The sequence below is a fragment of the Lepus europaeus genome, chromosome 4, assembly GCF_033115175.1.
Source record: "Lepus europaeus isolate LE1 chromosome 4, mLepTim1.pri, whole genome shotgun sequence".
Taxonomy (NCBI): Eukaryota; Metazoa; Chordata; class Mammalia; order Lagomorpha; family Leporidae; genus Lepus; species Lepus europaeus.
The window spans coordinates 40131941-40148155 of NC_084830.1; the positions used below are offsets into that span (position 1 = coordinate 40131941).

Below are 16215 nucleotides of genomic sequence, written 5' to 3' on the forward strand. Positions count from 1 at the left end.
AAGGTCATGGATCTTCTAACTCACTGTGATTTATATTACTTAGTAGAAAGGCAGAAAGAAATTGAGTTGGGGGCTGGGGGAGCGGGGACAAGAGAAAGATTGCCCATCTGGTTCACTGTTCACTTCCCAAATGCCTGCAACAGCTGGGGCTGGACAAGGCCAAGCCAGGAGCCAGGAGCCAGGAACTCCATCCAGGTCTCCCATGTGGGAGGCAGGGATCTAAGGACTTGGGCCACCACTTGCTGCCTCCCAGAGTGTGCGATAGCAGGAAGCAGGAGTGGAGCCGGGACTCAAACCCAGGCACCCTGATATGGAATGCAGGAATCCCAAGTGGTTTCTTTTTCTTTTTTTTTGGTAAGTTTTTTTTTTTGAAGGGTAGGGTCATGGAGCCTATGCTGTGGTGTAGCGGGTAAAGCCGCCACCTGTAGTGCCAACATCCCACATGGGTGCCGGTTTGAGTCCCAGCTGCTCCACTTCGCATCCAGTTCTCTGTTATGGCCTGGGAAGCAATAGAAGATGGCCTAAGCCCTTGGACCCCTGCACCTGCATGGGAAGACCCAGAGGAAGCTCCTGGCTCCTGGCTTCAGATAAGTGTAGCTCCGGCCATTGTGGCTATATGGGGAGTGAACCAGCAGAAGGAAGACCTCTCTCTCTCTCTCTCTCTCTCTCTGTAACTCTTTCAAATAAATAAATAAATCTTGAAAAAAAATGAAAGGCGGAGTCAAACACACACACAGAGCATGAATGAGCCCCTGTTCCTCTGGAGACCCCCCTCCCCCCGTTTCACCGAATGACGTCACCTCGTCTCCCCTTGGGAGAGGATGTGAAATGGCAGCTTAGCTACAGAAGCTGCGGGCCAGTCGGCTTTCTTCACAACTGCAATCCTTACAGGAAACCAGGCAGCTTCCCTGGGAAGGGTTCTGGGAGGCAGCGAGAAAACAGGAAGCCTCCACAGGACTACCAAGGCGAGACTTCCAGAGGAGACCAGATGCTCAAAGAAAGAGTTTGGTGACACAAACTTAAGAAGCAAAGAACAGGGGACAAACCAGGAGACAAAAAAGGTGAGGAAAAGAAATTCACTAACATTAAAAAAAAAAAACAAGAGGCACCTGCGAGATGTTCCTGTCCCTCCCCAGTTCTCGCATGGGATGTGATGTGTGAAGTGGGGACAAGATTGTGCACAAACTGTCGCTTTCCTGGTCAGGAGGAACTGAAGCCGGGTGTCTGGCTGTAAAGATAAGGGCCGTCCAAAAACACTTATTTTAGAAAAGAAATTCAGACACAAGGGCAAGTGGCCAATTCAAATCTGGAGAGCTGTGACGATGGGAAATCTTACATTTCCTTTCAATGGGAGCAGCTGATTGCTTGGGCCCGTCCCAGCACACTGCAGCGGCCACATCTCCCCAGAGCTGCTGCACTTCCTCTGCAAGAGCGTGACAGCCCCAAACAAGCACCCTCGGTGACGTGACACAGAGGCGACATGGGATCCACCGAGGCAGCGACGTGGGTGGGGGACTGGCCCAGCTTGCACTGAGTGCAGGCCATAGCTCCTGGCTCCCAGCACAAGGCTGGCACAGTTGGAAGAAAAAAAAAAAAATCGAATCACCACCCTTGCCCCTAAGGAAAAAGGAAGTGACAATTAAGAGTTGGCCTCTGCGTCTGTGGGATCCGCCTGCGTGGACTCAACCAACCACAGAGACCTGAAAACAGTCCCACGGGCACATTGAACGTGTACAGAATGTTCCCCCTGGCCCATTCCCTACCCAAGCCAGCTACTCACATGGGACGCGTGTTGAATGCGGTGGCACAAGCAATCCAGAGATGATGTAGATACAGGAGAGGGTGCAGAGGCCATACACAAAACCACGCCATCTTACGGCAGAGACCTGAGTGCTGGCAGAGTGTGGTATCCTCAGGGGGCTGGGAGCCAACGCCCCACAGACACTGCAGGAGGCCTGCATGGACACGCTGGGGCAATGGACAGGGGATCACAGGCCCCCTCCTCACAAGAACCGGCCTTCGCAGGGTGGCTACGGGTGGGACTCCTGTGTGACCAAGGCAGGGTCAGTCACTCAGGCATCGCATGTGACCTCAGTGCCGGCTGCTTTGTAACCAAGTGATGATCGGATTCTTGAGGAAATCAGGGCAGCTGCAAAGGAACCCAGAAATCAAGTTCACGAACGACTGCACTCGCAGGAGAGCGAGCCTAGAGGGCATCTGCACGACCAAGGGTGGGGAGGCGCAGAGAGCTTTGTGGGGTAGAGACACCACTTCCCGGACAGAACAGACTCACCAGTCACCTATTGGAGGCCAGGACCCAGGACCTGCACAGTGCACCAAGCATGACGGGAGCCTGCACAGTGCACCAAGCACAAGGAGGAAGAGTCCCACACGTGAGACCCTGCTAGGGGGACCCGGGAGAAGCATCAATGCCACTGCGGGTTCTGTGATCAGGAAAACCAAAGCTGCTGGCCATAGGGGAAGATGCTGCCCCGTGTGCCATGCTGGGCCCCTGGCCCCTCACTCTCACAGCTGTGGCCACGCCCACCTCTGTCACCCCTGCTCTCTGCAGTGCCCCCCCCCCCCCGGTCCCTGTACCCCAAACAGCCAGAACACTGATCAGACGCAATCCTAACGCGCGGAACTCCTGATCTTTCCTAAATTGACGTCGCCTTCACTTACAGAACTGCACAGAGCAGGAAAATACAAGCAAAGAATTAAGAGACTAGGAGATCACCCTGGCAGGTTTTTTAAATTGAGAAATGATTCACGCCCACAACATTCGCCCACTTACCTGCAATGTGGTGTGTTCTGGTCATAACCACCGAGCTGTGCCACCATTGCCACTACCAAATTCCACAGCATTTTTATCCCCTTGAAACAAACCCTGTACCCACTGCATCCGACTAAACTCTCCCCGCCCCGTCCCCGGCAACCACTGCTGCTCTCTCTGGCTCTGTCACTCCCGACGTCTCATGTGAACGGATCACGCAACACAGGCTCTGTCACTGCGGGTCAGGGTTCACCATACCACGGCACGGACCCATGTGTCGTGCCTTTTCATGGCTGAGTGGTACTGCTCTGTGTGAAGGGACCACATTTTGTTTATGCCTCGGCTCCTCACTTGAGAGTCCCCTGGGGCGGACTCATACCTGAGCCGCATTCTCAAGCTGCAGGCTCCGTGGTTCGCCTACTTCTGCAGACCAAGGAGCGGCTCAGGCCTGGGATGCGAGGCTGCCAGAGTGCTCGCACGGCCAGGCCCCGGCCAGGTCACACGGCGCGGGGACCGTGCCCCCAGGGCCGGCAGCACCAGGACTAGGAGTTGGGCTGCCTCTCCCGCTTACAGTCTTGGATGAACCCCCGAAGGGTGGGGGGCACACTAGAAACTCGGGGCAGCAGCGCGCGCAGCCCAGGTGTGGCCGCTTGGCCCCGCGCTGTCCCACGCAGCAGCCGGCAGCCACCGTGAACCCCTAGGACGGGGTCTTCAGTCCCCGCGGCGGGCCTGAGGGCTGGGTGTCAATATGACACCCGTGGGCCTACAGGAGCGCCCACACCTGAGTGTCACCTCCAGCTCCCGATGGGGCTTCCCGCAGGGCCGATCTGGGTTGGCGGCAGGCGAGGGCCCCCGGAGGTGGGTGCCTGCCGCCCACGAGGGAAACCTGGGCTGAGTCCCCGGTCCGAGCTTCAGCCGGCCCAGCCCCGGCCCCGCAGGCACCGAGGGAGTGAAAACAGCTGTAAGCGCGCGCTCTCCCCGCCCACCGCTCAGCCACACCAGCCGCACCCCAGGTCGCCCCGCACCGCAGCGCCCACGCACAAGGCAGGCGGGTGCACAGCGCTCGGCAGGACCCCGCGAGCAGACGCGGTAAAGCTGGGGACCCGTCCTGCACCCGCTGGCTGATCCTGGGTGCTGGCTTTTCTGCACAGGGCCCTGAAGCCAGCGTTGCCTGGACCCCGGCTTTCCGACGCACGCTTTTGCTAACTTGGAGTTTCCACGTTCACGCTCCGCTTTTGCTAACTTGGAGTTTCCACGTTCACGCTCTGCTTTTGCTAACTTGGAGTTTCCAAGTTCAAACTACGAGCCCGGGCGGCCCCGAGGGCCAGCACTGGGTGTGGTCACTCGGCCAGGGGGCGCTCAGGAGCCACGCTGATAGGAGAGGACGCGCGTGCACCCCAGCACACGCACACACGCCTGCTCCTCGTGGGTGTCATGGATCTACGCGAAACCCCGCCGCCCGGCACCAGCCGGCTGACCCAGCTTGGATTCCACGCGCGCACACGCACCCGCACAGGCTGGATCAAGTCACGACGTGAGCGTGAGCCATCGGCCACTTCCCCAAGAACTCCACGGACGAACGCCCAGCGTCACAGCCGTGCGGGCTCCGAGGCTGACCGGGCCGTCAGCGGTGCGGGAGAAGCCGCGGGCTTTCCAGTGGCGCCTGCGCGCCCCCTGGTGGCCGCAGGTAGCACCTGCGTCATCCGAACCTGACCCACGGCGACTCGGATCCCTCCCCACGCACGGCAACTGTGTGCGTGAGGAAGGCGGTTCCTCGTCACAGACCTGTGCAGGGCGGCCACGGACACCTGGGAGAAGGCAAAGCAGTTGAAAGCTGTTCTGGGATAGTTTAATTCCCTGGCTACACACACGCACATATGCACACACGCGCACACACGCGTGCACACACACAGCAGGCGGGACCGCGCAGTCTCCCTTTCGCTGCGGAGCACCCACAGCCTTTCCCGCTCGCACTCGCTCGGTCTTCCCCCGGACCGCTCCGCCCCGCACAGGGTCCGCGCCGAGGCCTTGGCCGGCGGCATCCGCGGAGGTCACGCGCGGGGCTGCGACCGTGCGGGACAAAGGGGCCCGCCCGCAGCGGCTTCCTCGGGCGGCAGCGCCGATGTCGCGGGCAGGGCTGCGCCGCTGTGCGGAGGCGCCCGGGACGCCCACGAACCGCAGTTCCCCGGCCCACGGCCCGTGGGAAACGTCTTCGCGAGGCGCCCGGGTCAAGGCCCCCGGCCCAGGTGGGAGAGGAGCGGGGGTCTGGGAGGGAGCTGGCCTCCCGGGGGCAGACTCCGCTCGCCCGCTGTGCACCCGCCCGTCTTGGCCCAGCGAACCCGGCGGGCATTTCCACACGGACGACCTCCATGCGGTCACTCTTGTCCCTTTTCCCCGCGGCTCCTGGGACTCCATCTAAAATACCCTAAGGCCGCTCCTCTGGCGAACAACGCGGGCCCACCGTGCCACATTCCCATTTTTAATAAAAAGGATGAGGGGGGCTGGCATCCCATATGGGCGCCTGTGAGACTCCCCGCTAACGCGGCAGCTTTCCCGAGGGCTGGGCTCTCTGCACCCACCTGGGAGACAGGAAGCTCCTGTCCCATTGGCCGAGCTCCGGCCCTCCTGACCACCTGGGGAGTGAACCAGCAGGCGGAAGATCTCTGTCTTTCCCTCTCTGTAACTCTGCCGCTCAAATCTTTAAAATAAAGACAGGATTGGCCAGCGCCGAGGTTCAATAGGCTAATCCTCCGACTGCGGCGCCGGCATCTCGGGTTCTAGTCCCGGTTGGGGCACCGATCCTGTCCCGGTTGCTCCTCTTCCAGTCCAGCTCTCTGCTGTGGCCCGGGAGTGCAGAGGAGGATGGCCCAAGCGCTTGGGCCCTGCACTCGCATGGCAGACCAGGAGGAAGCACCTGGCTCCTGGCTTCAGATCAGAACAGCGGCCTTTGGAGGGTGAACCAACAGAAAAAGGAAGACCTTTCTCTCTCTCTCACTGTCCACTCTGCTTGTCAAAAAATAAAAATAAAAAAATAAAGACAGGATTGCATTCAAACTTTAACCCAAAGGACGAATGCCATCCCTGCCAGAAAAGGGAAGAGTGTGGGAGGCTGAACCGGGTGCACTGCTGAGAGGAGAGGCTCCTCCCAGACCTTCCCTGCAAAGCTCGGGTGCCTGGCGTCTGCAGGGGACCAGGGCCACGGGGTGCTCTACAGGCCAGCGAGGCTTCCCTCCAGACTGTCCCAGCATGGTTTATTTTCATTTTTTAAGATTTATCTTATTGATTTGAAAGATAGAGTTTCAGTGAGATAAAGTCAGTCTTCCATCTACTGGTTCACTCCCCAGATGGCTGCAATGGCGGGAGCGAAGCTGATCCGAGGCCAGGAGCTTCTTCCAGGTCTCCCGGGTCTCCCACGTGGGTGCAGGGGCCCAACGACTTGGGCCATCTTCCACAGCTTTCCCAGGAGCATTAGCAGGGAACTGGATTGGAAGTGGAGCAGTTGGGACTTGAACCAGCACCCGTGGGGAATGCTGGCATTGGAGGCAGAGATTTAACCTTCTGGGCCATAGTACTGGCTCCAACCATGGTGGTTTTATCGTGGGCTCCCATGAGAATGTCCCGCGTGTGTGGTTTTATCATGGGCTTATGTGACTTTGATTTCTTCCTGAAAGGAAAAGGACCCAGAATGAAGGAGAAAAACCTCAAAGCTAGATCACTTTCTGATATTTTTATTTTTGACATTTGGGACTACTGAGTTTGAAGTAAGAGCAAATACAAGTCCACATTTGCTGAGTATCTGCTATGTACAAAGCATTACTTTAAAGGACTATTGATAGTGCACTCATTCATGAAGCTGTTTGGGGTATACGCCAGAGAGCTTCGGCTTCAGCACAGCTTCAGCAGGGTTGGGTGAGAGGGAGAGACATCTCTCAGGCTGAACAGACACACACAGAGCTGGAACTAGCACGTAACAGGCGACACACCCTCACCTCACCCACCAGCCACAAAATGTTCTGGGGTGCTGGGTTCCTGCCCCACACCAATATCACTGCCTACCCGACCATGCGTGCCTACTGCCTCTCCCACATCCCTGTCCGTGTCTGTGGCAGGTTAAGGAGTGCACGGCTCACTCACACAGCCCCTAGAGGGCGTGGAAGCTGCACCAGCAAGAATCCCGCAGGCGGACTTCGGCTCACATCCTGACCCTGACTCAAAATTTTTAACTGTTTAAAAAACTTTACTTGCCGAGGCAGGGCGAGATGGAGAGTGAGATCGAAAGTGAGAGCGAGAGTGAGAGGAATTCCCGACCCACTGGTCATTCTCAAAACGCCTGCAATGGCCAAGGCTGGCTAGGGCTCAAGCTGGGAACCAGGAACTCAACCGAGCTCTCCCACCTGGGAGGCAGGAACCGGATCACTCGGTCCAGCACAGCTGCCTCCCAGGGTCTGCATCAGCAAGAGGCTGGAGGCAGGGTACTGAGCCCAGGCATTCGGATACGGGATGGGGTCACCTCAACTGCAAAGCTAACTGCACCCAAAACGTGTAACTTAACAAAGGACTCACGTCACTCCCTGGACACGAAGGCTCCATGCGTGGAAAACGGGGACGGCCGGTGCCCCCATCACGCACAGCACAGGAAGGACCGAGGACGTGGACATGAGAAGTCCCTAACAGACGCCAACGAATCCTGGATGAATCGCAAGGTTTTCTGAGCTCTATCCTGGAAAGCTAGGAACTCCTTGGCAAGGCACGAGGACGGAAACAGTCCTCGCTCAGAACCGGTCGCACACGCGCAGAAGCTCAGAGCCAGCCACACTGCCTTCCCGACACGCTGCCCGCACAGGATGACCTGTCCAACCCACGGGCTCCTGAGTTAAGCACAGTGAAAAAAGGAGCCCCACAAACTCCGTGTGGACCCTGAGTGCACGCATCGCGCTCACCGGGCACCCTCTACGGCCTGTGCACGTGGGGGTCTCACGGTCACAGTGACTCTGGAAGGGAGACCTAACCACACCCCCTCCACACAGGGGAGACCAGGGCGAGCGGCTCACTCTGCACTGGGATCACGGCGCTCAGGGTAGCCGAGCCGCGGTCTGGCCCCAGCGCCTCTCTCATCCACACTGCTGGAAGTCAGGAAAGTCCCGCAGTCTCGAGCACTCGCGGGGGTTTTAGCTGGTACAACCCCTACCCACTCTGGCCACAGCAATATCAGCCTCTAAATAAAACCTTCCGAGCCATCTCTGGGGCTACTGATGGGTAACTATCAGGACGCGCCCCCGTGGCCGAGAGAGGACCCCCATTTTACAGACACTAAGGCTCAGAGAGACCTTGCAAAGGAAGAGAAACCAGAATGTTCAGACGTCCAAACCAACAGCATCCTCTTGTCCAAAGGAAAACTGAAAATAAATGCACACTCTAAACGTGTCTTACATTCACAGTTCTGACAGGGAACCTGGCAGTCCGTGTGAACAGTTTAAATCCGCACCCCTTGGGCTTCTCCACTTCTCGGACCTCCCTTCCAGAAATCCTGCTGAAGGCACGCCGAGCTCTGTGCGGCAACACCTACAAACCGCCTGGAGCTCCGTCCAACTGGCGAACCACAGCACGGCCCAGGCGCACGAGGGAGCACATGGCCAGGTAACACAGCCAGGCCGCCCGGCTGCCCTGACACGAGGAGACAGCTTGCACACTCGCTACTAAGCAAAGGCGCGTGACAGAATGTGTGTGGGATGAGCCGCTCTTATTATCAGCAAACTCCACATGCGTGTGGTGTGTGTGCTACAGATGGCAAAGGGCCTGGAGGAACACGGGCACTTCCTTAGGGAGGTGGGGGGTGGGGGGAGGAGTCTCTCATGTTCTACTGTGTTTACAGTTAACAATTATTTCAGAAATAACAATATAAAATGTGGACATTAACAGGGTTTTGGAGGCAGCAGAATCATTTCTAATGCCCTTCAAACAACACACAGACTTCTTTCTTGCAGGTGCCGGCCTGTGGGGATACAGCCAGGGCAGCGCCATCACAAAGCTCTCTGGACAAAGCTCCGGACGTGACGTCATCCACGCCAAGATCTGAGAGGCCGGCAAAGCCTCTGTGTTCAGACTGCATTGTAAGTGACACGCCACAACGAGGGTTTCTATGACTACAGGAGACACTGACAAGGAACCAGTAAACGCAGATGAAACCAATGGCTGGCATCACACAGTTCCGCTACGCTTTATTCAAAACTGGCCCCACTTCTCAATTCACAGACGTCTAGTGTTCAGCTGCAAACACCCACTACGTGGTGAGATAATCTCCAGATCTGTGTTCTCACCCGAAGTTGGCACACTCAACCACACGCCAGGCAGACACAAGCGCTCACACCGCCGCACCCAGCAAGTCCTGGAAGTCACCCAGCAGGTGAGCTGGGACCCCACCTATCCCACTCCCAGGGGGCTGCAGGCTGCTGAAGTTACACACTCGCAACGCACCTTTGCACAGGTCATTTTATTCTCTCCTGTGGTGTCGACAGTTCCGATAGATTGTAATTTGAAACATTCAGAAAACACAGACCTGAATATTGTCACATTGTTTTACATCACAATTGACTATTAAACAGTTATGCTTACTACATACAGTGAGCAAAACGGCATCGATGTTTACACCATTCCCTGGTAAACAAGGCTTCTGTGCACAACAGTAACAAATGGAATTAATGCATACCATGATAGCAATGAGGAAAAGACCTTCTCTTTAAATAAAATATTCTGTTTATAAATAAACTCTGATTTTTTAGTACACATTTACAGACCTGATCAATAAAAAGAAACAATATATATATATTTTTCCTTTATAAAGAAAATCTCGAGATATGGACCACTGTGGATTCACCAGGCACAGGGAGAAGAAGCGAGCAAAGGGCAACAGACCCGAAAGCACTATCGTAACAACCTGGGGCTGTCAGCGTCACCGACACAGGACAGGGCTGTCTGGGGAGGAGCTCGTTTCTACTTGAATTCCAGCAAGTTGCAATCAATCTTGTAGTACACATAAGGGTAGTATTCTTGTTGGCTCAGGTTTAAGCCTGGGATATCCATAGGAGCCTACGGAAAAACCAGACAATCCCTCAGTCACAGACTCACGGAACCTGGTTCATTGCACATCTACTCTGGGCTAACGGTCTGAACTGAACGCTCATGCCGTCTGAATCGGCAGGGTCTTCTCCATCCTACGAGTGAACGCACAGTCTCTGGAAGGCCCGCCTGCCCAGGAAGCTCAGAGGGGGCGCGACGGCCAGATTCATGCTGACTCCGCAGCCTGCGCGTGGGTCACCACAGCCGCGCTAGCCTTTTTCAGGTGCGCTATAAAAAATGACTTTTGTGTCTCAGGTTTGGGCACGAAGCATAACAGCTGCAAAGTTTATACAGTGTGGGGTTTTAAAAATAAACTAAGCATGGTTTTAAAAATAATACTTTCTCACAACGGAGTACTTCAAAAAGTTAGTGGAAGGGGTGGGTGTTGTGGCGCCGCAGGTTAAGCCACAGCTGAGACGCTGGCAGCCCATGTCATAGTCTCGGCTTCTCTGCTTTCTGACCCAGCCTCCCGTTAACGCACCTGGCAGCCAGCAGAGGCCAGCCTACGCACTTAGGTCCCAGCCATGGAGCAGACCAGGATGGGGTTCCTGGTTGCTGGCTTCAGCCTGGCCCCCAGCTCTGGCTGTTTTGGGCATTTAGGGAATGAACCAGCATATGGAAGATGTATCTTGCTCTCTCTTCCTCACTCTCTGCCCCCACTACCTCGCTGCCTTTCAAACAAACAAAATGTTTTTAAAACATTTTTCAGAATGGACTTTAAAAAAGAAAAAAAAACGAGAAAATGGAATTAAAGATTTTGGTACAAAAAATTCTGAAATCCATTGGTGATTTTTGAAGTATAAATTTCTTAAAGATTTATCTGAAAGTTATAGAGAGAGAGAGAGAGAGAGAAAGAGAGAGACAGAAAGAGAGAGGGAGGGAGGGGAGGAAGAGAGGGAATCTTCTACCTGTTGATTCACTCCCCAAGTGGCCACAATGACTAGGGCTGGACTAGGCTGAAGCCAGGAGCCTTATCCGGGTCTCCCACACGGGTGCTGAGGCCCAAGGACTTGGGCTATCTCCTGCTGCTTTCCCAGGTACATTAGCAGGGAGCTGGACTGGAAGTGGAACAACCAGGACACAAACCGGTGCCCCGATGGGAAGCTAGCAGTGCAGGCAGTGGCCTTACCTGCTAGCCACAGCACTGGCCCCATCACGCATTTTTTCATAATAAACATTTTCCATGAACTTTTTGAAGACTCTTACTCTTATGCATAGATTTCAAAAATTCTTCTGCATCCGGCCGGCGCCGTGGCTTAACAGGCTAATCCTCCACCTTGCGGCGCCGGCACACCAGGTTCTAGTCCCGGTTGGGGCGCCGGACTCTATCCCGGTTGCCCCTCTTCCAGGCCAGCTCTCTATATGGCCCGGGGAAGGCAGTGGAGGATGGCCCAGGTCCTTGGGCCCTGCACCCGCAAGGGAGACCAGGAGAAGCACCTGGCTCCTGGCTTCGGATCAGCGAGATGCGCTGTCCGTAGCGGCCATTTGAGGGTGAACCAACGGCAAAAAGGAAGACCTTCCTCTCTGTCTCTCTCTCTCACTATCCACTCTGCCTGTCAAAAAAAAAAAAAAAAAAAAAATTCTTCTGCATCAAAATAAACATCTTTAATTCAATTTTCATGAACTTGCTGAAGTACCCTTGTATACATGTTATAATAATTTACTGTGGGCCGGCGCCGTGGCTTAACAGGCTAATCCTCCGCCTTGCGGCACCGGCACACCGGGTTCTAGTCTCGGTTGGGGTGCCGGATTCTATCCCGGTTGCCCCTCTTCCAGGCTAGCTCTCTGCTGTGGCCTGGGAGTGCAGTGGAGGATGGCCCAAGTGCTTGGGCCCTGCACCCCATGGGAGACAAGGAGAAGCACCTGGCTCCTGGCTTCGAATCAGCGAGATGCGCCGGCCACAGCGGCCATTGGAGGGTGAACCAGCGGCAAAAAGGAAGACCTTTCTCTCTGTCTCTCACTATCCACTCTGCCTGTCAAAAATAATAATAATAATAATAATTTACTGTGGGGCCAGCGCTATGGAGTAGCAGGCATCCCATACAGTACCAGTTCAAAACCCAGCTGCTCCATTTCCAATCCAGCTCCCTGCTAATGCTCCTGGGAAAGCAGTGGAAGATGGCCCAAGTCCTTGGGCCGCTGCACCCATGTGGGAGACCCAGAAGAAGCTTCTGGCTCCTGGCTTCAGCCTGCCCCAGCCCCGGCCTGTTATAGCCATTTGGGGAGTGAACCAGTGGATGGAAAATCTGTTTCTCCATCTCTTTCTGTAACTCTGCCTTTCAAATAAGTAAAATAAATCCTTTTTAAAAAATGTAATGACAGGAAATTATAGATCATAAAGTTAAGCTTCATTATCTTTTCCATAATTTTATAAAAATATATTAAGTCATTTCCTTCAAGTTCTTTTGTCAAGAAAATAGATTCACTGGTTCTGAAAGTCATATGTGCTGCTACCACCCTGAAGAGGAAACAAATCAACAAGATATCTGAAATAAAAAAATCTACATTTTAAACAACAGCAACAAAAGCCCACACAGTCCGTTCATGTAATCGTGCACTGTGGAGTGCCACTTTACCATTTCACCATTTTGGAAAGTGTTAGCTTCCTATTGAGGGCCCATCCACTGACTCCATTATGTCTACCAAATAAAATTTAAATAACTGGGTATTTTGTCTGAATTTATAGTTTTTGTAAACAACCAGTGTCACTGCTTATTTCTATATTTCTGCAGCTATGAACACCTGATATACAATGAGCTCATGACTAGCTTTTAGAAATACAAGAAGCAGGGGCCAGCGCTATGGCGCAGCAGGTTAACCCCCTGGCCTAAAGCGCCGGCATCCCATGTGGGCGCCAGTTTGAGTCCCAGCTGCTCCTCTTCCGATCCAGCTCTCTGCTGTGGCCTGGGAAAGCAGTGGAGGATGGCCCAGGTCCATGGGTCCCTGCACCTGTGTGGGAGACCCGGAGGAAGCTCCTAGCTCCTGGCTTCAGACCGGCGTATCTCCAGCCGTTGTGGCCAATTGAGGAGTGAACCAGCGGATGGAAGACCTCTCTCTCTCTCTCTCTCTCTCTCTCTGCCTCTCCTGTGTAACTCTGACTTTCCAATAAATAAATAAATCTTTAAAAAAAAAAAAAAAGAAATACAAGAAGCAAAGCAAAGCTATAATGAGTATAAAACAGGGCAAACAACATAAATTACTTGCTATATTTTCCTGACAACTAATTAAGAAGCTTTAAAGCAATAAAAAAAATTACTAATTAGCATGATACTTACTATTCCTTTTTTTTTTAAGATTTATTTATTTATTTGAAAGTCAGAGTTACACAGTTACGCAGAGAGAGAGCGAGAGCAAGAGACAGAGAGAGGTCTTCCATCCGATGGTTCACTCCCCACTGGGCCGAAACAGCCGGAGCTGTCCCGATACGAAGTCAGGAGCCAGGAGCTTCTTCTGGGTCTCCCACACAGGTGCAGGGGCCCAAGACCTTGGGCCATTTTCTACTGCTTTCCCAGGCCATAGCAGAGAGCTGGATCGGAAGTAGAGCAGCTGGGTCTTGAGCCAGCGCCCATATGGGATGCCGGTGCTGCACACCAGGGCGTTAACCCACTGTGCCACAGCAGCAGCAAAATTTCCAATAATTTTGCTTTTGGAAACCCATTCCAATCTCTACACTGCCCAGATACCTAATAAGTACTCACATCAATAATAGCCGCTGCACTGCTGTCCAGATGTTTATACAACTCGTGCAACACTTCTCTCAGCTTCTTCATTGTCTTTTTATTGGGCTGCAGGAGCATTGCTTGGAAATTCACTGGCAAGCCATACCTTACAGAGAGGCAGAAATATAGTATGCAAAACATATTCCCAGACTACCCTCTAATCATATTTAATGCACTGTCTCATTTTAACAGCTCCCCTTACAAGCTCAACCACTGTGTGTATAGAAACAAAAATAATACACGCAGAGACGTGAACCGCCTCCGGTCCTCACTGTCCACTACCAATCTCCTTTTTTTTTTTTTATTAAACTTTTATTTAATGAATATAAATTTCCAAAGTACAGCTCATGGGTTACAATGGCTTCCCCCTCCCAAAACTTCCCTCCCACCCACAACCCTCCCCTTTCCCGCTCCCTCTCCCCTTCCAATCACATCATGATTCATTTTCAATTCTCTTTATATACAAAAGATCAGTTTAGTATAAATTAGGTAACGATTTCAACAGTTTGCCCCCATATAGCAACACAAAGTGAAAAAAAAATACTGTTGGAGTACTAGTTATAGCATTAAATAAGAGTGTACAGCACATTAAAGGCAGAGATCCTACATAATATTTTTTAAAAAATTAATTAATTTTCTACGCCATTTCCAATTTAACACCAAGTTTTTTTTTTTTTCATTTCCAATTATCTTTATATACAGAAGATCGATTCAGTATATAATTAGTAAAGATCTCATCAGTTTGTACCCATGCAGAAACACAAAGTGTAAAAATACTGTTTCAGTACTAGTTATAGCATCACTGCACATTAGACAACACATTAAGGTCAGATCCCACATGGGATGTAAGTACACAGTGACTCCTGTTGCTGACTTAACAATTTGACACTCCTGTTCATGGCGTCAGTAATCTCCCTAGGCTCTAGTCATGGGTTGCCAGGGCTATGGAAGCCTTTAGGGTTCGCTGACTTTGATCTTATTCTGATAGGGTCACAGTCAAAGTGGAAGTTCTCTCCTCCCTTCAGAGAAAGGTACCTCCTTCTTTGATGGCCCCGTTCTTTCCACTGGGATCTCCTTCAAATGAGCCAACTGCAAGGAATTACTTTAAAGACTCTGTGAGTGTCTTCAGGAAATAATATTTAGCAAACTTTTATGATAACAGACACTATGAGATAACCCACATCTAAACTAAAAATGTGAAGAAATTTTAAAGCAGTATTTTAAAACCTTTATCTAACACAAGACAACAGATGTTCCCAATATTAGAGTATTTCAGGCTACTATGAAATGATTTGGTAAGTCAACAGTATATTCTGCACACAAGTAAAATATCTGAAAGATCTTCCTTTTGAACGAATACTGGCTAACAGCACATAATCTACTTGTAACTCACATAACCACATAAGAAAAGCACCAGGGAGCACAGCAGTGTCGATGTCTTTCTAAGCTGACATTCAAGGACAAGACTAAGACGCGTGTCCTCAGCCATGGCATTACTGCTCTCCCCTCATGACTGGCCCTTTGGGCTTTCCAAAGCAATCTCCTGTTGGTGGCCTGAGAGGCCAAGAGAGCTATGAACACTGAGGTTCAAGTTTCGCCATTAACTTTCTTTACCTTAAAACAGACTCCACAAAAACTCTCAACGCTTTCACGTGAATCCATGCAATAAATGCCTCACTGAAATTCACTTTCAGCCACCGCACAAGGGGTCCCTGTGAGAACAAAAAGGATGAATTCAATTTGGTTCTGAAAATAACAATTAGGTAAACCAAATATTTTTAAAGGTGTCTCAAACCATGCAGAATCTGGGAGAGTTTAGTCAAAGAATTCACTTTAAAATTTATTCCCAGTGTTGTTCTCATTATCTTGAAAACTTTTTGTAACTTGAATTAAAGAGTCATCTACTACTGAGTAATCTCAATACACACTAAAAGGAATTGAACAGGCCAGTGTAGTGGCACAGCAGGTTAATCTGCTGTCTGCAATGCTGGCATTCCATATGTGTGCCAGTTCACATCTTGGCTGCTCCACTTCTGATTTAGCTCCCTGCTAATGCCCATGGGAAAGCAATGAAAGATGGCCCAAATGCTTGGGCCCCTTCCACCCATGTGGAAGGAATTCTAGGCTCCTGGCTTCAACCTGGCCCAGCCCTGGCTGTTGTGGTCATTTGGGGAGTAAACCAGCAGATGGAAGATCTTTCTCTTTCTGTCTCTCCCTCTCTCTCTAATTCTGCCTTTCAAGTAAATAAATAAATCTTTAAAAATAAAATGAATTGAACCAATTCTGTAACATAGAAAAACGCATGTATTTTAATGAAAGCAGTTTAAACTGATAGAAGATAAGAGGGCTGCCCTAGGATTGAAAGCCAAAATAGAAAAACCTCAGTTAACTACACAATACTCTAGAACGTGTAATTTATTTAAAGTAGAATCTCACATTATTTTTTTTCTCAGCAACAAAGTTAAAAGTTATGTAGGAAACACACTTCAGGTACCTAGCGTTCCGCTTTCTCACCTTTAAGACAAGGGACCTGATCTAGATTTCTGAATCTATGATGCAGTTAAGTTGTCTTTGGACTTAAAATATTTAGTGTGATGAAATACCTCT

The 16215-nt window shown here is 51.7% G+C and overlaps 1 protein-coding gene across 2 annotated transcripts in view; it reads right to left on the reverse strand.

Annotated features, from left to right (window-relative positions):
* Positions 1 to 9244: 9244 nt before the first annotated feature.
* ATP6V1C1 (ATPase H+ transporting V1 subunit C1) overlaps positions 9245 to 16215 on the reverse strand; it is a 64649-nt gene continuing 57678 nt past the window's right edge. For both annotated transcript variants that reach the window (XM_062188152.1, XM_062188153.1), the window contains exons 11-13: positions 15223 to 15320; positions 13588 to 13714; positions 9245 to 9859 (exon numbers count right to left, since the gene is read on the reverse strand). In XM_062188152.1, the coding sequence (XP_062044136.1) occupies positions 9764 to 9859; positions 13588 to 13714; positions 15223 to 15320 (321 nt within the window). In that variant the 3' untranslated portion in view covers positions 9245 to 9763. The remainder of the gene's footprint in view (positions 9860 to 13587; positions 13715 to 15222; positions 15321 to 16215) is intronic.